Source organism: Trichechus manatus, unplaced genomic scaffold (assembly GCF_000243295.1).
Source record: "Trichechus manatus latirostris isolate Lorelei unplaced genomic scaffold, TriManLat1.0 scaffold00139, whole genome shotgun sequence".
In the NCBI taxonomy this organism is placed as follows: Eukaryota; Metazoa; Chordata; class Mammalia; order Sirenia; family Trichechidae; genus Trichechus; species Trichechus manatus.
Window position 1 is genome coordinate 4,283,442 of NW_004444075.1, and position 22,753 is coordinate 4,306,194.

The 22,753-nt window shown below is 36.3% G+C and overlaps 1 protein-coding gene across 7 annotated transcripts in view; it reads right to left on the reverse strand.

Moving 5' to 3' along the window:
- Positions 1 to 22,753, reverse strand: part of NAA15 (N-alpha-acetyltransferase 15, NatA auxiliary subunit) — an 85,239-nt gene that overhangs the window by 19,037 nt on the left and 43,449 nt on the right. For 6 of the 7 annotated variants that reach the window (XR_002825471.1, XM_004385482.2, XM_023739747.1 and 3 more), the window contains 9 exons: positions 19,443 to 19,596; positions 13,271 to 13,390; positions 11,084 to 11,179; positions 10,822 to 10,928; positions 8,971 to 9,043; positions 5,997 to 6,166; positions 4,765 to 4,917; positions 4,093 to 4,221; positions 2,624 to 2,837 (listed from right to left, as the gene is read on the reverse strand). Coding sequence is in view for 6 of the 7 variants with exons in the window: in XM_004385482.2 (XP_004385539.1) it covers positions 2,624 to 2,837; positions 4,093 to 4,221; positions 4,765 to 4,917; positions 5,997 to 6,166; positions 8,971 to 9,043; positions 10,822 to 10,928; positions 11,084 to 11,179; positions 13,271 to 13,390; positions 19,443 to 19,596 (1,216 nt within the window). In the remaining variant the exon portion in view is untranslated. The remainder of the gene's footprint in view (positions 1 to 2,623; positions 2,838 to 4,092; positions 4,222 to 4,764; positions 4,918 to 5,996; positions 6,167 to 8,970; positions 9,044 to 10,821; positions 10,929 to 11,083; positions 11,180 to 13,270; positions 13,391 to 19,442; positions 19,597 to 22,753) is intronic. The other variant, XM_023739749.1, reaches the window with a different exon arrangement.

The following is a 22,753-nucleotide window of genomic DNA, read 5'->3' on the forward strand; positions in this document are numbered from 1 at the left end:
ATTCCCTGTATTGGTTTTTAAAATATGCTCACAAATTCTACTCTTCAAAATGTATAGCCTATTTCCTTTCCCCTTAACTGGAGGCTATACTTCGTGACTCACTTCTAATGAACAAAATGTGGTAAAAGTGAAAGTGTGTGACACTGAAGATCAGGACATAAAAGCACTGTAGCTAGCTGCCACGTGGAGAGGAAACCCAAGCAACTCTATGGAAAGACCCATATAGCAAAGAACTGAGGCCTCTGGCCATGACAGTGAACCATCTTAGAAACAGATCCTCCAGCCGAAGTCAATCCTTCAAATGCCCTTGACTGCAACCTCATGAGAGACAATGAGCCTTCAGAAATAGCTAAGCCACCTCTGAATTCCTGGCCCAAGGAACTGTGAGATAACAAACGTTTGTTATTTAAAACTACTAAGTGTTTCAGCAATTTGTTATGCAGCAACAGATTTTGGTACCTGGAGGTGGGGGTACTGCTGTAACAAAAGCCTAAAATGTGGGAGTTGCTTTGCAACTATGGAGTGGCAAAAGGTAGACAGACTCTGAGGAAAGCTTTAGTCAATGCTTAAAGAGCCTTAGACTGTTCAGTGCAAGTCTGGACATTGAGAAGGCTACAGGTGAGATACATGTAGTGACAGGAAGTTTAACAACACTTATAAAATGTATCAAATGAACTCAGTGATCTAGAGATGGAAAAGTTCCAGGCAAAGTGTGGAAAGTTCCACCTTATTCTTCTTGCTGCTTATGGTAAAATGCAAGATGAGAAAGACAAACTAAAGGAAGGCGGAGGGACTTGATGATTTTGAAAATTCTCAATCTCTCCAGGCATGGCTACTGAGCGAAGATCAAGTCCAGGGCACTGCTGGGAAAACACGTCAGGAAGTAAAGCAGAGAGGGATTGGTTTTGTGGATCCTAATAAGATTTACAAAAGACCTAGAAGTCTGAAAGAGAATTATATGGGCAAAAACACTGCCAATCTGGACTGAAAGAAACAGTACTCCCTAAAATTTTACTGGCAGGAAGCAGACTGAAAAACTACTCCGTTGCAAACAAATGCTAACATACAAGAGAAAAGAAAGATGATTCAGAAGGCAGAACCAAGAACCCCAGAGGGCAGAGCTAAAAGCCATAGAGAATTATTCCCTAATTATGATTAGGTCTTCACAGTCCTAATCAAAGATCTGTTAACTGGTACCCAGCTGGACTTGAGAACTGTTATGAATCAGAAACTCCTATGTGTCTCCTGTTCTCTCTCCCTCCGTTTTTGAACAAGAATGCCTACAGTGGTTGCCCTATGCCTATACTATGGTGGTTGCATGGTTGCTAGAAAACTTGTCTCTTTAGTTTACAAGACTTCGTAGGAAGAAGAATTACACTTGAAGAGCTGTACATAAGGAACTACACTAAAGAAGGCTTATCAGCACCTGTATCAGAATCATGCTAAGACTCTAGACTTTGAGCTTATATTGTAATGAGATGAGACTTTTGGAGGCCTTGGGAAGGGGTGAATGTATTTTCAATGTGGAAATAATTTGGGGCCAGAAGGTAGTTTACAATACACCCACAAATTCTTTGATTATCCTACCATCAAGGCTATACTTGATGACTCACTTCTAACCAATTAGAATGTAGAGGACGTGATAATGAGAATAGAACATTAAAGGCATCACGGCTTCCTCCCTGCTCTCTCTAACGTACAGTCCTATGGAAAGACTCACGTTACAAGGAACTAAGGTCTCTTGCTAACAGCCACATGAGTGAGCCATTTGGGAAATGGATCTTTCAGCCCTAGTCAAGCCTTCAGCAAGAGAAATTAAGTTCTGATACATGCTACAACATCGACGAAATCTGAAAACATTATGCTGAGTGAAATCAGTCGGACACAAAAGGAAAAATACTATATGATCCCATGTATATGAAATATCTAGAATAAACAAATGCATAGAGATCAATGTTTATTAATGGTTAGCAGGGAGAGGTAAAAGGAGAAAATGAGGAGTTACTTCTTAAAGGGTACCAAGTTTCTATTAAGGGTGATAAAAAAGTTTGGAAATGGACAGTGATGATGGTTGCACAATATGGTGATTGTAATTAATGCCATTGAATTATATACATAAAAGTGGTTAAAATTATGAAGTTTTATCATATATATTCTGCCACAATAAGAAAAAAAACGGGTCAAAGGTTTTAATGTTCATGTAACAGTCACCTTAGAGTAGCTTAATTATAAATTACTATAAAAAAGGGAGAACTAAATACATTAACAACCGGTAATAGAGTTTCAACCCTAATTAAGGACTTCAAGCAGAATGAATACATCCTATTAGAGAAGTGAGCAACTTACAGTAGTGGATAAACCAGATACTCAATGTAAAAGTCATGAAATTCAAACTTTTTAAATGTAATAATCAGCATAAAGAAAATTCTTATTTTGAAAATGTAAAAGTTAATATTTTTCTTTTGTTGCTTAGAGAAATTCACAATGACCATCATCTTCTATCCACGCATAACACCTTCCCAAAAGGCACTCAATAAAAAGCTTAGGAAAAAGCAATATTATACCAAAACATAAACATGTATATGTGCACTAGAGCAAACAATAACCAATCTAAATATTATACCTGTATCAGCTTCATGTTCTTTATTCTCATCTGTAAGGGGGTTATCATGAAGCTTCAAATAGATTTCTATAGCAATTCTTGCAGCCTTGAAGTAAAATGGATGCTGTCGAAGTACATCTTCTAGTTTTAATAAGTCCACATAAGATCTAAGGGTAATCTTCCTCATACAGTATGTATGAAAGTCAAACTGGTCATCAGTGATTTCTATAAAATGCTAACAAAATTATCTTTTTTTATTACAGCAATTGAATTATAGTAATTTGAGTTATAGCAATGTAAAAGAACATTATAAAAACCAAAGCCTTGGAATTACTCATTTTCTTAGCATGAAAAAAATTGGTAAAATAAAAAAATATTAAAAATTTCATCATTCAATATAAATACCTTACATACCAAATAAGCAAATACAGTTGGCCATCACCTAGCACAGGATATGGCACAGAGTAGGCACTGAATTATTTGTTGAATGGAAAGATAAGATAATTAAAAATATATATACACATATTTTATTCCAAAGCCCTGGTAGCAGAGTAGTTAAGAGCTCAGCTGCTAACCAAAAGGTCGGCAGTTCAAATCCACTAGCAGCTCCTTGGAAGCCCTCTGGGGCAGTTTCACTCTGTCCTACAGGGTCGCTATGAGTCAGAATTGACTCGACAGCAATGAGTCTGGTTTGGTTTTTGGTTGTATTTTATTTCTTCCTTAATCATACTTAACATAAAGCTATCATGACAAACAATTTATTAGTACACATAATAGTGTAGTGCAATAGACTCACACATTAAGCATTCAGTTGTTATATTTAGAATCATTCCTAAAGGATTATAATATGTCATCTTTGGCAATTTTTCTGAGCTATACATATAAACCCTATGCAATGTAAAGTTGGCATGGGGGAGAGAAATCAATTAGTAAGTCAAGCAACTAGCAACTTTCACATTCCACTAAGCTCTGGTGTTCTCTACTTGATAATATTACAAACATGAAATTACATAGACTGTGTTTATTTGTGAAAATAATGATTTAATCACACACACACACACACACACACACACACAAAAGCCCTGGTGGCACAGTGGTTAAGAGCTATGGCTACTAACCAAAGGTTGGCAGTTTGAATCCACCAGCTGCTCCTTGGAAACCCTCCGGGGGCAGTTCTACTGTGTCCTATAGGGTTGTTATGGAGTCCCTGAGTGGTGCAAATAGTTAAGCTCTGGAGATGTTGGTGGTTCAAACCCACCCAAAAGCACCTCAGAAGGCCTGGTGATCTGCTTTCAAGTTCACAACCTTGAAAACCCTAGAGAGTGTAGTTCTACTCTCCACACATGGAGTCACCACTGAGTCAGAATAGACTTGACAACAACTAACAACATAACAACTCTGATTATAAGAGGAAGGAGAGAAAAACTATAGGATTTGCTCAAAACCTTCTACGTGACAACAGAATAAAATGAGAATGTATAAGTACTTACTCTCTCAATCTCATGACATTTCTTAAGTGCTTCACCAAATTTATTCATTGCCTTATAAGCCTGGGCACATTCTGTTTGGAACCACATGCACTGCATTTCATTCAAATTCTCTACCGCCGATGTTCCTTCCTATATGAAAACCACACATATTCAAGACCATTTCTTACCAAACACACTATTCCACCACAGAATTTAAGAAAGAAAATATGGCCAACTGATTTTGAAACAATTCTTTCAAAATCATTTTGTATTTTTTTAAACATTCTGAGAGTAACAGGGAATAGTTAATATGGGAAAGAAAGTGAAATTGTATTTCTAACCACAGAGAAAAATATGTACCTCTGCAAAGGATTAAGCAGAAGGCCAACATAGTGGGGGGCAGTGATCAACATAAGAAAAAGAACACTAGCACATAGCAAGTACTTAATAGTTTCCTTATCTTTAAAAAAAAAAAAAAAGTCATCTGAACATATATCAAAATAAACCAGAGTTTAAAAACTGATTGGTACAATCATCTAAAAAGAAAATACTGTTTTATACTAACATCAATTTCAGTTTGTTTCAATATGGTGATATAAAGTCCTGACTATTCTGATGTTAAAAATAGTATAAACAAGTATGAACTGGCTCATGTTCTGTTTATTCGTATGTAAGAACACTAGCTGTACAAACCCTTGTAAACTTTGAGCACATTTCTTCAGCCTCTTTAATTAGATTGGCTTTTAGCATGTATTTTGCACACTTGGAGTTGATAAATCTGTCTGCTGTATCCAAGGCTTGAGCCTCATCCATCCACCTTGCAGCTTCTTTAATATTCCCAGCATGCTTACAGGGTACAACAGTAAAAGAAACTGGTAAGTATGCTAATTATATTAAAAGAAAGTAAGTTAGTTGCTGATAAATTATTTTAAAAAAACAAATGGAAGTATTTTTTTTTTTAACTCGTAAGATGATAATTAATGTAAATGCATGCATTCCACCATAATGTAAGTTCTGATACCTGTCCATCTAGAATGTACATCCCTTGAGAGTAGACTTGTTTTAACTGTTTTGTCTACTGTCATATCCCCACTGCCTAGAATAGTGACTGGCACATAGTAAATACTCAAAAAAAGTTGTTGAATCAAACAATAGATAGTAATCAAAATCTTCAAATTAGTCAGAACATAGTTCAATATTAAAGATATAAAAAGCAATTGGGTGGCCAAATTTCGATTCCAGAGGAAGCATGGAAACATTACTGATTAGGTAGGACCACTACTGGATACCTCCCTATGCTCCTCATTCTAATTTACCTAACTAGTCCATTTGGTAAAGCCAAACTGATAAGTAAAATCTGGTTTTGGAAAGTGTATTTAAAATATTACTTAATTTCACTATTTTGTTAACTAAATAAATCATTGGTTTACAACTTCTCCCCCCAATAACTTCGGAGAACCTGAAGCAAGGCCAGGAATTAAGGAGGCAAAAGAGATAATATGTAAAATTCATCTCAGAATCTTCACAGTGTCATTTTATTAACATTACTATATACTGGCATGTGATCATACTCAAATGTTAAACACATTTCAAAGCAAATATAATTAACTTTGGATTACTTAACTCTTACTACCAACAACCAAGAGAATAATCAGATGTGTATGTGAATACATGAGAATATATATGTGAACAGCGATACACATACACACACATATGTACGTACATGTGTTTAAGTGAATATTCAAACAGCCTAAGTCCAAAGTCTAAAAGTAATCAGACTGAGGATAAATGTACTATACTTGTTATCCCATATCTTTTGAACCATCAAATATGTCATTTTTTTAAACATTTAGAGTTTATAAAATATAAAAATATTTTACAACAAGTCTTATTACATTATTTAAAAAAGGGGGGGGGAATTTTACCTTATAGATTTTAGCTTTCACAAGAAACAGTTCTATCAATGTAGGTGTACTTTCAATAGCAGTATTTATGTATTCCAGAGCAATAGATGGCTGACCAATTTTGTCATAATGTTGTGCCAAGTAGTACTGGACCCAAAGTAATGTGGTTGGTGGTTCCTCTTTTCCATCATCTTAAAAAGGGGCAGAAGGATAGAAGGAGACAAGATTAGGCATTACATATGTTAAGAGAATTCCCCACCTCAAAATGCTCTTATCTTTATTAACAGTTTGAATCATGTCACTTATGTATCTGGCTATAAAACTGCACCTAAGTCTAAAAGATTTTTGGAATGGAATATGTTTTCAGTTCTGTATCTTAACAGCCCCTAGCACAATGCCTTGCCTATAGTATGGACTTGAATAAATGACAGGTAAGTAAGATAAAATACAATTAATTACCTAAAAAGAAGACTGAAAGGGGTGGCGGAGCCAAGCTGTACTAGAACTAGGAATGTATTCATTAAGATGTTATTTATGAGAAGAAGGGGGGAAAGAAAAAGAAAGAAAAATTGAAGAATTTTTAATCATTAATTAATAATAAAATCAATAAAAAAAAAAAGCCCTGACTTAATTGAGTTTCTAGCTAATGTACTATACTATACATAAATGTACTTGTGATGTGGTAATTTTGAATTTTGGTAATTATAATATCCTTAATAGATTTTAATATTATACTGGAATATGCATAGATGTATAATTTTGTGGAATAAAAACTATACCAAAAATGAGATGATAAGAGGCTTATTCTATATTTTAGTTCATGATTTAATTTTAATATAGTCACAAAAAAAGCGTAAGTTAAAGCTATAGCCCACACATTAAAAAAGTGTTTTAATACAAATTTCTGATATATGACAAAAATTATTTCCTTTTAAAGAAAGCAATGGATTGCTTATTTTTAGCCTAGTAAAAGCACGATGGCTCAGTGGACAAACAATAGGAGTGGAACTCACCAACTCCCTGACCAGACAGATCTGTAACAAAAGTGCTGTATATTCTTGGGCATGTCACTGAACCTCTTCCACGTTTGTATAATTTGTAGAAAAATGTTGATAATCAAAGGAACATCATGATGATTAACCAATGAAACCATGGCAAAGTCTTTTAAAAAGTACTATTAAATTCATCTGAGACCTAGAAACAACAAACTAATAGCAATGAGCGTTCCAGGTTCCATGCTGGGCTTTCCCACTGTAAGAACCAAGGCTCCTTGAAAAACCAACAAACTCTAGGTCTGTGGTGGGCAATATGCTAGATGAACTGGAATATCCCGTCATGTCAAACATCAAGGAAGCTATCAACTACTACCATGGTGTGTGAAGGATGGGATCATTTATTTGAAATTACAGTGACTTAAAACATCAACTATGCTAAATCCCATGAATTCATAATAATACTTCAAAAAATGTAGTTCTCGTAACTGCTAAAGGATACTACTGAATCAATTCATTATTTTGAACATTGGTGAAGAAAAAAAAAGAAGGGGTGTGGAGGAAAAATATCAGCACTGCTTTACCTATACAAACTTCAATACTGGGTAGCCAAATAGTAGGTGAAGGGAAGTTTCTCTTTCAAAATAAGGAATGAGTAATAGAATATCATTAGTTTGTAATTCCTAACAGTTACAACAGAAGAAGCAAAGACTATATGCCCCCGATATAGAACACACTAACACCTGTGAAATAATCTTGCTCATGTCTCATATAGCAAAAGCAAAACAAATAAAACTGAATCAGATCTATCCAGTGGAAGTTTCTACAGTGATGGAAAAGTTCTGTATCTACCTTGTCCAACACACAGGCATTAACCAGATGTGGCTACTGAGCAGCAATTAAAATGTGGTTAATGCAGCTGAGGAACTGAATTTTTAATTTTATTTAATTTGAATTAATTTTAACAGCCACATGTGGGTGATAGCACAGCTCTAAATCCACCTACCAATCTATACAGGAAATTCAGAGAACAGAGGAATAACATGTTAAACACCATGGGATGCACCTAGCAAATTCCAGACTGTGGGAAAATTCAAGGAAAAAAAAAAGTTTCTTAAACACGTAAATTGCAGGGAGAAAGAGATGGAGGAGACACCAATGATTAAAAGAGACTTAAGAGACGTATCAACCAATATTAAAGCATAGCTCTTATCTAGATCCTGATTCAAACAAACAACTTCAAAAACAAAGAATGGAAAAAAAAAATCTTGACACTTATAAGACAAATGGAAATGCGAATATGGACTGTTGTTGTATGCTGTCAAGTCGACTCCGACTCACATCGACTCCATGTGACAGAGTAGAACTGCCCCTTAGTGTTTTCTTGGCTGTGATTTTACAAAAGCAGATCACCAAGTCTTTTTCCCACAGAGCTGCTGGGTGAGTCTGAACTGTCAACATTTTGGTTAGCAGCTGAGCATTTAACCATTACGCCACTGTAGGTCATCGAACATGGACTAGTTATTTGATATTAAGAAAGTATTAATTTTCAGTTGTGATGGTATTATGTTTTAAGTCCTTATCTTTTAGACATATTGAAATATTCATGGATGAAATAATGTGGTGTTTGGGATTTGCTTCAGAATAACACGGGATTAGGGGGGAGTAGGTGAGGATAAAGACGAAGTAAGTTTGGCAATGAATTAAAAATTATGGAAGTTAGGTGCTGAGGAAATGGGGGATCATCATACTGTTGTATCTACTTTTATAGATGTGTTAAATTTTATATAATTTTTATTCCAAAAAGCTCACGTGACTCTTGTAATCAAATAACTTCACATAATATGCAAATTAATATATCTCCACCTTAAGGGGAAAACAAAAGTTTTTAATACTCTATGTTTACCCTAAAGAATTAAGAATACTGACTGGCTGGTTAAGAACTTTATAGTGTATTAAAATTTTCTCAAGATGTTTTAAAAACATAAAACTTGAGCACTTACCATTGGGGTTAAATAACCGGCAGCTTTTTAGAGACGTTTCATAACCTACTACTAATTCTTCTATGATTGCCACCTAGAGTACAAACACACAAGCACACTTTAATTTAAAAAAATAAAAAGAGCAGTTACTATTCTTATTAAAGGCCTAAATAAATATTTTAGCATCCAGTATACACACACCCTTTTATAAATCTCTTAAACTCTAGATAAAAATTTAAAAGTAATCAAATGAATCATATGTTCGTGTAGGTGTGTATTAAGACAATTTCCTAAGAATTTCCTGGTAAATTCCTTTTCTCTGTTGGGAAAGGGAAAATAAAGCACCAAGCTGAACCAAGAATCAGGAAAGGGTTAGAAAAAGAGAGGCAATATTGTGAATGATTTACATCCTGCTTCATTTTTTATCTCAATTCATATAAACAACACCAGGAGTTAATATCTGTCTTCAAGAATCCACAATTAAATGCTATGTTCAAAGAGGAATTCCATAAAAAGATGATAATTTCATAATCCAGGGGAAAATATTAGTGAAACTGCCACACAGAACAGTGGGTGGGTTTATGAGATCCAGGAGAATGCATGGCTGTCCACGTTCTGTTTTCTCCTGAGTCCTGACTTCACTACTTGCTCCTAGCTTCACAAAAGATCTGTGAATATTTTTTTATTTTTTACGTTCCTTGCTTAATCTAGCCTTAATGGATTTGTGTAGCTATAGAAACTCTCTTAAATAACCTTAATTTAACTGACTCAACAGATTAACACCAGCTCCCTTGATTACCTCAGAAAACTGTGAGGACTGAATGGTCGCAGCTAGGTTACTCTGATGTGCCCATGTTCTTCTGCTCCCAGAAGTTGAACTATATGCTTACTAAGAGTCACTTTTGTTTTCTCAAACCTGTTTGAATCAGTTGCACTTATTATCCATAATTGCATAATTTAATTCAATATTAGGTCAACTTAAGAAATGAGAACAAAAGGAAATGTTTGTATAGGTTGAATACTGTGAAGAGACTCAAAGATAAATTAGATATTTAACCAATTTCAGGAATAACTGAGACAATCATAAATAATAAAGGGGAAAATCATAAAAATGTAGGAGTCTATATGCCAAGACTGCTTCAAAAGATCTCAGTTCTCACTCTACCAAAACCAGAAATAACCAACCATATTTTATGGATGTAATTTACACAAGGGAAAAAAATGTGAAACACCAATCAATAAAGCTCCTATCTTGGATCTTTCATCAAGACTGGCAAATAAATGCACATTATGTGCTTCAGGTTAAAATGTTTAGCACGTTTAATTTGTTCCATCTTTACGATTCTTCACCGTAAATCATTAAAAAAAAAATCTAACCAACATTTCTTGATGCCACTGTACTTGCAAGCAAAATCATCTAAGAGAAGCATAAAACATCCTCTAAATAAGCATTTGCAATATTATAACACAGAGCTGAAAGAGTAAGTTGACTTACTGGGACAGCAAACAAACTCTTCCGACAGAATTTTTTTTTCTACCAAGTTAAAAAGGAGAAAGATTACTAAACTAAAACTTGGCTTAAAAAAAAAAATCACTTCTGACTTTCACCATGAGCAGGGATTGAAGAAAATGTACCTTACCAACTTTTCATACCTATGCTGACTCACTGAAATATGAAGCAGAAACAAAAAACAAAAAATAAGCAATAAGTTACTGAGGTAAAGAGAAAGGTGGATGAAAAGAAAAGCATAGAAACATTTAAATGGCAAGCTAGGAAGATTCACAAAATGTGCAAAGAAAATCAAGAGTCAACTATGCCAAATACTGAGCAAACAAATGAAAGTTAGAAAAAAAAAATTGCCTTTGCTTTACCTTTTCTTTATCTTTGTATAATGATCTCAAAGTATTGAAGACTGGTGGACAACCCTTGCTGAAATTCATCCTTAGGAATTTATCCAAACATTCCTTAAACTTGTCACCTTGGAAGAAAAAAATCCTGTTGGCTTACATTTATCCAGACAACTCTAACAAGGCACACCTTAGTATTAACACGCATACTCATATATTTAAAACCAAGGAAAGAAGCCTTAAATCCTATCAGCATCTTCATTACTTTGCAATTGTTCTCACTCACCGGATAAAAAGTTTAATGGCAGTCTTCTTGGCACCAGTCCCCGAGGATATTTAGTCCAGGCCTCCTCATAAATTTTTAGCCTTTCTAACATATTAGCTGCAGACAAAGAAAAAATTTTTATACATAAACTACAAATATAAATTTCTCAAAGTATATTAAAATTTACTCTATTCAACAGAAAATCTGAAGATTGGGAAAAAACTATTTGTAACCTTACCAACCAAAAATATCAAAAATCATTATTTTAGAATATTTCCTTCCAATATTTTTATATTTTAAATACTTCTCATCATATAAAACAAAGTATTTTTTTTATCCTCTTCTGCTTTGGGTTATCTTTTCAAAATCTGAGAATTCCTTTCTCTCTTCAAGTTTTAAGAAAATCATGCTGTTATGTTTCTATATATTGCCTCTCCACTATTCTCTTTAGCCTCTCCTTCTTCAACTCTTCTCCTTTGGCTTATTTTGGAGATTCTCCATCTATCCTCTATCTTCCATTTTTCCGTATTTCTTTTATACTCAGTGCTGAAGCTTTCCTCAGTTCAATCTTCCACTTCACTAAACTTTCCTCAGCTGTAGCCTCTTTTTTATTAACTCTATTAAGATTTTTCTTTCCATTTCCCAGATTCCTAATTGGTACTTTCTGGTAACTGGCTATTCATGTTTCAAGGCTGCAATTCCCTCTCTTAAATTCTTCCATCCTCCCTTTCTCTTTTGCCAGCACTGATGATTAATTACCATTCACTCTGCTGGTGTCCCTAGCAGAGTCTGTGATTCTTTGTAACAATCTTCAGGAAGAGGTTTCCCTCGTATCTAGCAGTGGTATGAGGAACGGCTCAGTATCAGCCCTGAAGGAAACACAGCTTCAAATCCAATTATTTGGCTAAGAAAGCTACCTATTTCTGGGCCTGTCCACAAAAGTGGACCCCCTGTGGGGGTAAGGGAAGAGAGACAGAGAGAGTCTGAACCCAAGTTAGTCTGAGTGATACAAATTTAGCTCCTCTTCACACGTCGGGAACAGTGCTGTGCCTGGCTACATTAGCAGGCCGCTGGCAGGCCACTCGCCTACGGACACAGCTTACCACATAAGGTATGCTTGCATCTTTCTTTCAGGTAGACACCTTCATTTCTGTCAGCAGAAACTTCCCTGTCATGTTAAGTTATTATGCATTTGTTCTCCTTAATTGTTTTTCAAAATCATTTTCTCAACCATTTCTACAAATTTGTAATAGGAGAGGTTTCAGAATGTGCTTGGTCTACTGTTATTAAATGGAAGCCTGCAAATGTATTTTTGTATTCAGATTCTGAACCAATTCTTAACCACTATTTTTTTAGTTGTGCTTTGCAATGAGTTAGTAAAATATATACTAACAACCACAATGAGATACCACATTACACCCACTAGGTCAGCTATTACAAAGAAAATGGAAAATGGCAAGCGTTAGCAAGGATGTGGAAAAACTGGAACTCTCATGCATTGCTGGAGGGAATGTAAAACGGTGCTGCCACTGTGGAAAACAGCTTGGTGTCCCTCAAAAAGTTAAACATAAAATTATTTTACGACCCAGCAACTCCACTCCTCGGTATATAATCAAAAGAATTGAAAACAGGGACTCAAACAGATACCTGTACACCAATGTTCATTTCACAGCAACATTATTCACAACAGCAAAAAGGTGGAAATAACATAGGTGTCCATCAAGAGATGAATGGATACAAAAAATGTGGTATATACAGAAAATATTATTCAGCCATAAAGGGAAACAAAGCTCTAATATACACTACAACATGAATGAAACTTAAAATCATTAAGTTAAATGATGTAAGCCAGACACAAAAAGGCAAATATTGTATGGGTAATCATATGAGCACGAAAATCTATAGAGACAGAAAGGGGACTGGAGCGTTCCAGAGGCTGAGTGGAAGGGAAAATGGGGAGTGACACCTTACGGGATACAGAGCTTCTGTTTGAGTGATGAAAAAGTTTTGGAAATAGTGGTGATGACTGCACAATATTGTGAATGGCATTAATGCCACTGAGCTGTACATTTAAAAATGGTTAAAATGGCAAATTTTGTTATATATTTTAATCACAAAATTAAAAAATACACACCTACACATGCACCCATACACATATTAACAAAGGAAGCAATTAAAATTTAGAAAATAACTCTTAAACAACACTACCTGGCTTGAGAGCCTTTTCCAAGCCTTTGTAATAGGCCCAGTTCTCAGGATTTCTCTCTTGTAATCCTCTATAAACATCAGCAGCATCTTCCAAACGACATAATTGCAACAGAAGTTCCCCTGATGAAATAAAAAATTAATGAAATATTTGACAAAAAACTTCTCATTGTAATTTTAACTTTTCCTCAAATTTTCTCTTAGGATCTCATTATAAATCAAGGTTGAGAAGTAAATGGATTTGGTATCCTCCTGCACTCCCAATTCCATTCAAGAAGACTGTTTACCGCATGCTTTTATTATCCCTTCCTCTTTCGAAGCTCATAGTATTTAGAAATACCATCTTCTTATTTATTCAGATATCTGTCCAACTCCAGACCACTTTCCCACATTCACTGAGCACACTGTCACCAAGCATCATCTGTTGTTGCTGTGTGCCCTCAATTTCATACTAACTCATAGTGACCCTACAGGACACAGTAGAACTGCTCCATAGGATTTCCTAGGCTGTAAATCTTTACGGGAACAGATTGCCAGGTCTTTTCTCCTGGGGAGCTGCTGGGTGGTTTGAACCACCGACCTTTTGGTTAGCAGCTCAGCCCTCAACCACTGCATCAACAGGGCTCCTTATTAAGCATCATCTAGTCCTAAATTATTCCTGCCACCATATGGACAACTTTTACATATAAAATAATGTCCCAACCCTAACCTATGATTCCTTCATTAACTACAACCCAATTCTGCTATAATAGCTGATAAAAATGGCCACATTTAAGACCACACAGTGTCTGACTCTGTCTCTTCCAACTACCACAGGGATCTTGCTTTAAGCTTAACTGTCTTATCTTCTTCTCACACCAGTCCTGCCCTTCAACCGCAGATAAAACTCCATTCCCTTTTCTTCTAGCCTATCAGCAACTCTCTGCTGCTTGGCTTTCTTGGATTCCACAATCAATCACAACACTAAAAGACATTAGTAGCCCCAGGTATCAAAATCAATCTCAAAACATAGGCTCCCTTGCTTGTTCTACCAATTTTAAAGCACAGATTATCCCAAATCTCTTGTTTGCTCTGCACCTTCTCTTGGGAGGAAAGAGAGTCAGATGAATGGACAGGGGGCACTGGTTTCATTAAAAATATATGTGCTCCAAACACTCATAAGCCTCAAACATGGTTCAGAAATCCTCTTCCTTAATAGACATCAATTCACCGGATACTGTTTTCAAACCACTACTTCATCCTCTACCTCTAACCCTCATCAGATAGTAAAAACAAAGACTCGTTGAGCGCTTATTCTGTTGTCAGTGACTGTTTTAAATGTTTTACATGCATTAACTAATTCACTTCTCACAACTTATGAGGCAGGTTACTATTTTTTTTTCATTTTATAAAGCACATAAAGCTTAAGTAAACCCCCCAGCCACCTCTCAGATAGTGCAGAAGCTAGGATGTGAACCCAAGCAATGTGGCTAAGAGAGCCAATATTCTTAACCTCTGTACCAGTGGTTCTCAACTGTGGGCAATTTTACCACCCTGGGGACATGTGGCAATATCTGGAGACATTTCTGGTTGTCACAGCTGGGGGAGGGGGGTTAGGAGGAGAAAGATGACAGAAGACCTACTGGTATCCAATGGTAGAGGCTAGGGATACTGCTAAACATCCTACAATATACAGGAGACACCTACCCTCCCCCCAAATAAAGAATTATATGACCCAAAATGTCAACTGTGCTAAGGTTCAGCAAGTCTGCTCTATAGTAACCAAAAGCCTACTTCGCTGAGAACATTAAAAAAATTCTGCAAATTTTCTCTCCTACACTACACTCATTCTCATTTCCTACCCTTAATCTACCACCTTTTCCGTGTGGGAGGACTAAGTGGTATAAGAATTAACAACAAAACCTTTGCCTAACTGTGCCAATCACCCACTCCATGAAGCTCCCAAGTGATCCTGACCATCCTAGTCTGTCCTCACTACCACCGCCACCAGCAACAATGTCTTTATTTCTGGAGTTCCAAAGATTGATTCTTCTCTCAGTTCTGTCTTTTCTCTTTAGATACCCTAACCTCAACACCTGATACACTGCAGGTGTTGTTGCTGTTAAGTGCAGTCAAGTCTATTCCGACTCATAGCGACCCTGTGTACAACAGAACCAAACACTGCCGGGTCCTGCGCCATCCTCACAATCGTTGTTTTGCTTGAGCCCACTGTTGCAGCAATTGTGTCAATCAATCTCGTTGAGGCTCTTCCTCTTTTTCGCTGACCCTCTACTTTACCAAGCATGATGTCCTTCTCCAAGGACTGGTCCCTCCTGATAACATGTCCAAAGTACCTGAGACGAAGTTTCACCATCCTTGCTTCTAATGAGCATTCTGGCTGTACTTCTTCCAAGACAGATTTGTTCGTATTTCTGGCAGCCTATGGTACATTCAATATTCTTCACCAACATAATTCAAAGGCATCAATTCTTCCTTCTTCCTTATTCACTGTCCAGCTTTCACATGCATGTAAGGCGACTGAAAACACCATGGCTTGGGTCAGGTGCACCTTAGTCCTTAAATTGACAGCTTTGCTTTTTAACACTTTAAAGAGATCTTTTGCAGCAGATTTGCCCAATGCAATGCATCCTTTGATTTCCTGACTGCTGCTTCCATGGGCGTTGATTTTGGATACAAGTAAAATGAAAGAACTGAAGAAAAAAATCCAAGCCTCAAGTTGCAATACAGAAGGAGTCTATGCGCAAAATACTGAGCAATGCAGGAAGCATCAAAAGATGATGGAAGGAATACAGAGAGTCAATGTACCAAAAAAAAATTGGTTGATGTTGAACCATTTCAGGAGGTAACATATGATCAAGAACCGATGGTAAAACTGTAGGTATTTAATACATATTTTTTGGAATAAGCTGGTGGCCTTGCTTCCTATTTCACTGAAAAAATGGAAACAGTTAAAAGAGAACTTCTGCAAATACCCATTATATCTACACACCTATCAAAACCAAACCTGTTGCCATCGAGTCGATTCTGACTTATAGTGCCCTATAGGACAGAGTGGAACTGCCCCACTGGATTTCCAAGGAGCAGCTAGTGGATTCGAACTGGCTACCTTTTTGGTTAGCAGCCACAGCTCTTACACACTCCACCACCAGGGCTCCATAGCTACACACCTACTTGCCCATACAGTCTGCCATTTCTCATTACTATGGATCAACTACTCATGTTATCTAAGGTGAATTCTTCAGTTTTTCAACTAGATTGTATCCCCTCTACTATATCTGATATTCTATCTCTACTGAATCGTTCCACAATTAGCACAAACACATGCAGTAAAAAAAAACTATCTTTTGATCCTGCATCTATTTCATCTACCACGCTTTTTGTGTATCCCATGAAGCTGAACACCTTGTATGGGTCATTTAAGCTTACTATCTTCAATTCCCCTACCTCCATTCTCACTTACACTGCCATGATTTGGGTTTCCACTATATCACTTCCAAATGCTCAGAAAGTGCTTCTGTTATTGTCGCCAATGATATCCAAATTGCTAAAACACATTGATCAATTCCGACCATTTGTTAATTATCCTCAGCAAAAGTTTACTTGTGTGTGACACTGATGATACTGTTCGATAATTTCCACATTCTGTTGGATCACTTCTCTTTGGAACTGATCGGTTGGCCAGGTAGCTGTCTTCCAATTTTCTTGGCATAGACGAGTGACGCTTCCAGTGTTGCATCCATTTGTTATAACATCTCAATTGGTATTCCGTCAATTCCTAGAACCTTGTTTTCCACCAATACCTTCAGTGCAACTTGGACTTCTTCCTTCAATACCATCAGTTCTTAACCATATGTTACCTCCTGAAATGGCTGAACATCAACCAATTCTTTCTGGTACAGTGACTCTGTGTTTTCCTTCCATCTTCTCTTGACGCTTCCTGCATCGTTCAATATTTTGCCCATAGAATCCTTCAATATTGCAACTCAAGGCTTGGATTTTTCTCCAGTTCTTTCAGCCTGAGAAAGGCAGAGCATGTTCTTCCCTTTTGGTTTTCTAACTCCAGGTGTTACACATTTCATTGTAATACTTTACTTTGTTTTCCTGAGCCTCTGAAATCTGCTCAGCTCTTTTACTTCATCATTTCTTCCATTTGCTTTAGCTACTTTACGTTCAAGAGCAACTTTCAAAGTCTCTTTGACATCCATTTTGGTCTTTTCTGTCTTTCTTTCCTGTCTTTTTAATGATATTTTGCTTTCTTCATGTATGATGTCATCTTACAACTCGTCAGGTCATTAGTGTTCAATGCATCAAATCTTTTCTTGAGACGGTCTCTAAATTCAGATGGGATATACTCAAGGTCGTACTTTGGTTCTCATGGACTTGTTTTAATTTTCCTCAGCTTCAACCTGAACTTGGATACTAGCAATTGATGGTCCATTCTGCTGTCGGTCCCAGCATTGTTCTGACTGATGATATTGAACTTCTCCATCATCTCTTTCCACAGATGTAGTCAATTTGATTACTGTGTATTCCATCAGGCGAGGTCCACCTGTATAGTCGCTGTTTATGTTGTTGATATTTGCAATGAATAAGACGTTGGCATTGCAAAATTCTATCATGCAATCTCTGGCGTCGTTTCTATCACCAAGGCCATATTTTCCAACTACTGATCCTTTTTGTTTCCAACTTTCACATTCCAATCACCAGTAATTACCAGTGCAACCTGATTGCGTGTTTGATCAATTTCAGATCGCAGAAGTTGGTAAAAATCTTCAATTTCTTCAACTTTGCCATTAGTGGTTAGTGGGCAAATCTGAATAATAGTCATATTAACTAGTCTTCCTTATACATGTATGGATATTAGCCTATCACTGACAGTGTTGTACAACAGGACAGATCTTGATATGTTCTTTTAGACAATGAATGCAATGCCATTCCTCTTCAACTGGTCATTCTCAGCATAGTAGACCATATGATTATCCAATTCAAAATGGCCAACACCAGTCCATTTCAGTTCACTAATGCCTCGGATGTTGATCTTTATGCATTTCATTTTTGACGACTTCAAACAGATTAATACTTCATATATTTCACGTTCTGATTAATGGATGTTTGCAGCTGTTTCTTCTCATTTTGAGTAGTACCACATCAGCAAATGAAGATCCTGAAAGCTTGACTACATTCACATCATTAAGGTCGACTCTACTTTGAGGAGGCAGCTCTTCCCCGGTCGTACTTTGAGTGTCTTTCAACCTGACGGGCTTATCTTTCAGCACTGTATCAGACAACTGCTGCTATCCATAAGGTTTTCACTGGCAATTTTTCTTTTTTTAAGAAGTAGATCACCAGGTCCTTTTTCCTCATCTGTCTGAAGTCTGAAAGCTCTGTTGAAACCTGTCCACCACAGGTGACCTGCTGGTATCTGAACTACCAGTAGTATAGCTTCTGGCATCACAGCAATATGCAAATCATCACAGTCTGAAAAACTGACAGACGAGTGGTAGAAAACTATTTACAGGGTTCCTTTTTATCAGTCCTCTGATAAATGGTATAATGAGATCCATTTATTTAGGAATCTACCCCTCCTATCTCAATCTACACACATAACCCCAAAACTCTGGTTTCCTTTCCCTTCAGAATTCATTTTCTTTCTATGTCTACCAAGACATTCTAATAAAACTATAAATAACACCCTAGGAATGTCCTATACTGTATTTTAGTAAAGACTGGTGTATCAATATATATTACCTACACAAAAATCTGGCTTATAAAGTGTTAATAAGCCATTTCTAAAATATTTAATCTTCTGACTTATAAAATTAAGCAACTGCTTTCTTTGTTTTCATCAAACACTACCTTTTCAGATCATAGATACTTCATTTAAAGGAAGGATGTTTCATTGAGTCATGTCATTCTACAATTTTATTATTCACAATTACTTTCCCCTATATCATGAGTAAGAATCAACTCGACAGCAACTAACAACATCAACAATACCCACTTTTTAAACGTGTATTTTCCCACATTACAAATTACTCGAAGTATATGATTAGGACATAAATTTTTATCATAAAAAAAGTGCTATTATATGACATTGTCAGGAACAAGCAGATGACTTTTCAGCCCTTCTCTTTGCCATAATCAAATATAATAAATGACATTCTTAATAAATTACCTTTGGTTTCTTCTACAGCAAGTTTATCACAAATTTGCTTTTCATAGGTACAAAGATGTTCCAGGGCTTCTCTATAGAGGCCTGCTTCCCGAAGAACTTGATTCTGATATAAAAGGAGTTCACTATATTCATAATCCACTTTATCAGGGGATGTCTGTACGTGGATATACGGAATACAGAATTTTATTTTCATATTAGAAAACTGTTTATGCTCTCAAAAACATATAAGAAGTTAAAGGATATCATTTGATTGATAAAACTTTTTTTTTTAATTTCTAAATATCTGTCTATAGAGCAATTAAGCAAATAATGACAATATTAGCTTATAATCTGGTGAATAAAGTAATAATTCATAAGTCCTTACATATATTAAACAAATAAATGGAGAATAAGGGAAACTTTTACTTAACACTAGAATGTCAAATAATAAATCTAGAAGAATGATGGAATTAGAAAATCACCATTTTACGACTATCAGTAATAACTGATTCAGGCAAGAATCATAATCAATAAATGCCAAAACTAGTGGTGAAAATTTGATGAGGAGCAGGCTATTCATAAAGTCTCAGAGTTATCTCCCTACAAATTACTTGTTAAATACAATGAGGAAAATCAGCAAGTTCACAGTGAAGAAACCCGGCAGACACCACCTTAACCAAATGATCAAAAGGAACAAACACACATCACGTGCCTCTTGATATGATGAACTAAGAAGGGCCCAGTATCACTTCTGTGGTTTCCTGCCAAAAATGTAAAACTGTATCAAATGAGAAAACATCATACAAATCCACAGTGAGGGACATGCTACAAAAAGATCGCCCTATACTCTTTGACTGCATCAGCCAGATACCAACCCAGGTAATGAACTCTTGAGGACAAATCAAAACTAAAAGATTTACAACAGGGAAACAGAGAGGTTAATCTAGAAATGATGACAGCGTCACAACAATAAAAGAGAGAAAAGAAGGTGTAGGTACAAACTTTCAAATGGAGAGGAAGGCAAGGGGATACAGTAATAAAAGACCGGTTCCAACCTCGGAAGATAAGGGTAAATTTCAAAGTAACCACAAAGAAAGTTAACAAACCTACTCATCAAAATAAAGAAGAAAAACAAAGTCTCAGTAAACACACAACATACAAAAACAAAAGAAATGAAATTTAAAAAATCCACAAACAAAAGGAATTCAGCACAGGAGAGTAACAGGAAGAAAGAAAACATCAGCACCACAAAAAATAGCACTACAAAATAACAACAATAAACTCACACCTATCAATAATTACACTGAACATAAACGGCCTAAGTGCACCCATAAAGACACACAGAGTGACAGAATGGATGGAAAAACAGGATCCATCAATATGTTGCCTACAAGAGACACACCTTAGAAACAAAAACATAAATTTTTTAAAAATCAAAGGATGGAAAAAAATATATCAAGCAGCTACCAAAAAAGAGCAGGAGTGGCAATACTAAAATAGACTTTAAAACAAAATCCGCCATAAAAGACAAAGAAGGGCATTATATAATGATTAAAGGGACAATCCATTATGAAGACATAACCATAATAAATATCTACGCACCCAAGACAAGACTCCAAAACACATAAACTCTAACAGCACTGAAAAGAGAAATGGACAGTTGCACAATAGTAGTAGAAGACTTCAACACACCATTCTCAGTAAAGGACGGGACATCTAGAAAGAAACTCAACAAAGATACAGAAGATCTAAAGGCCACAATCAGCCAACTTGACCTCACAGACATATACAGAACACTCCACCCAACAGCTTCAAAGTAAACACTCTTTTCCAACGCACATGGAAAGCTCTCCAGAACAGACCGTATCTTGGGCCACAAAGCAAGCCTCAATAAAATCCAAAACACTAAGATAAAACGAAGTATCTTCTCTGATTACAATGCCATCAAAGAAGAAATTAACAACAGGAAGAGAAAGGAAAAAAAATCAATTACATGGAAACAGAATCACAACCTACTAAAAAAGCACTGGTAATAGAAATCAAAGATGGAAAGAAAAAATTCCTAGAACCAAATAAGAATAAAAATATATAATACCAAAGCCTTTGGGACATGGCAAAGGCAGTGCTAACGGCAATTTATAGCAATAGATGGACACATCAAAAAAGAAGGGACAAAATCAAAACAATCGCTATACAACTCGAACAAATAGAGAACAGCAAAAGAAGCCCATGGACACCAGAAGAAAGGAAATAACGAAGATAAGAGCAGAAATAAATGAAATAGAGAATACAAAAACAATAAAAAGAATCAATAAAATGAAAATTGGTTCTTTGAAAGGATCAACAAAATCGACAAACCACTAGCCAAACTGACAAAAGAAAAACAGGAGAGGAGGCAAATAACCCAAATAAGAAATGAAATAGGGGATATTACAACAGACTCAACTGAAATAAAAAGGATCATAACAGAGTACTATGAAAAAATATACTCCAACAAATTTGAAAACCTAGAGAAAATGGGACAAATTTCCAGAAACACACTACCTACCCAAACGAACACAAACTGATGTTGAAAATCTGAACAGAACCATAACAAGACAAGAGATTGAAAAGGTAATAAAGAAAACTCCCAACAAAAAAAAAAAAACTCTGGCCCAGATGGCTTCACAGGAAAATTCTACCAAACATTCAGAAAAGAACTTACACCAGTACAATTCAAACTATTTCAGAACATAGAAAAGGAAGGGTGTGATGGTTAAGGTTGTGTGTCAACTTGGCTGGGCCATGATTCTCCGTGTTTATATGTGATCACTCCCATGATGGAAATTTGCTGTGAGTAGCCAATCAGTTGAAAGGCAGTTTCCTTTGGGGGTGTGGCCTGCATCCGAATATAAGCAGATATTCTGGCTTTTTGCTCACTCTGGATCCTGCAGCTGCCTCCTGTTCGTCTAATCTCCAGTTCTTGGGACTTGGGATACCAGCTTATCTGGGATTCGTCGACCTTCATAGCCTGTGAGCAGGAGCCCTGCTCTCCGACCTGCCAATCTTGGGTTCACCAGCCCCTGTGGCTACGAGAATCGAGAGAAGCCCCTATCTTGATCCACGGACCTGAGACGTCCCAGCCTCTACAATCGCATAAGCCGTTTCCTTGATGTAAATCTCTCTTTATATATATTTACATGCTTTACTGGTTTTGCTTCTCTAGAGAACCCAGCCTAAGACAAAGGGATACTTCCCAATTCATTCTATGAAGCCAGCATAACCCTGATACCAAAACCAGGCAAAGAAGCCACAAAAAAAGAAAATTACAGACCAATATCTCTCATGAATAT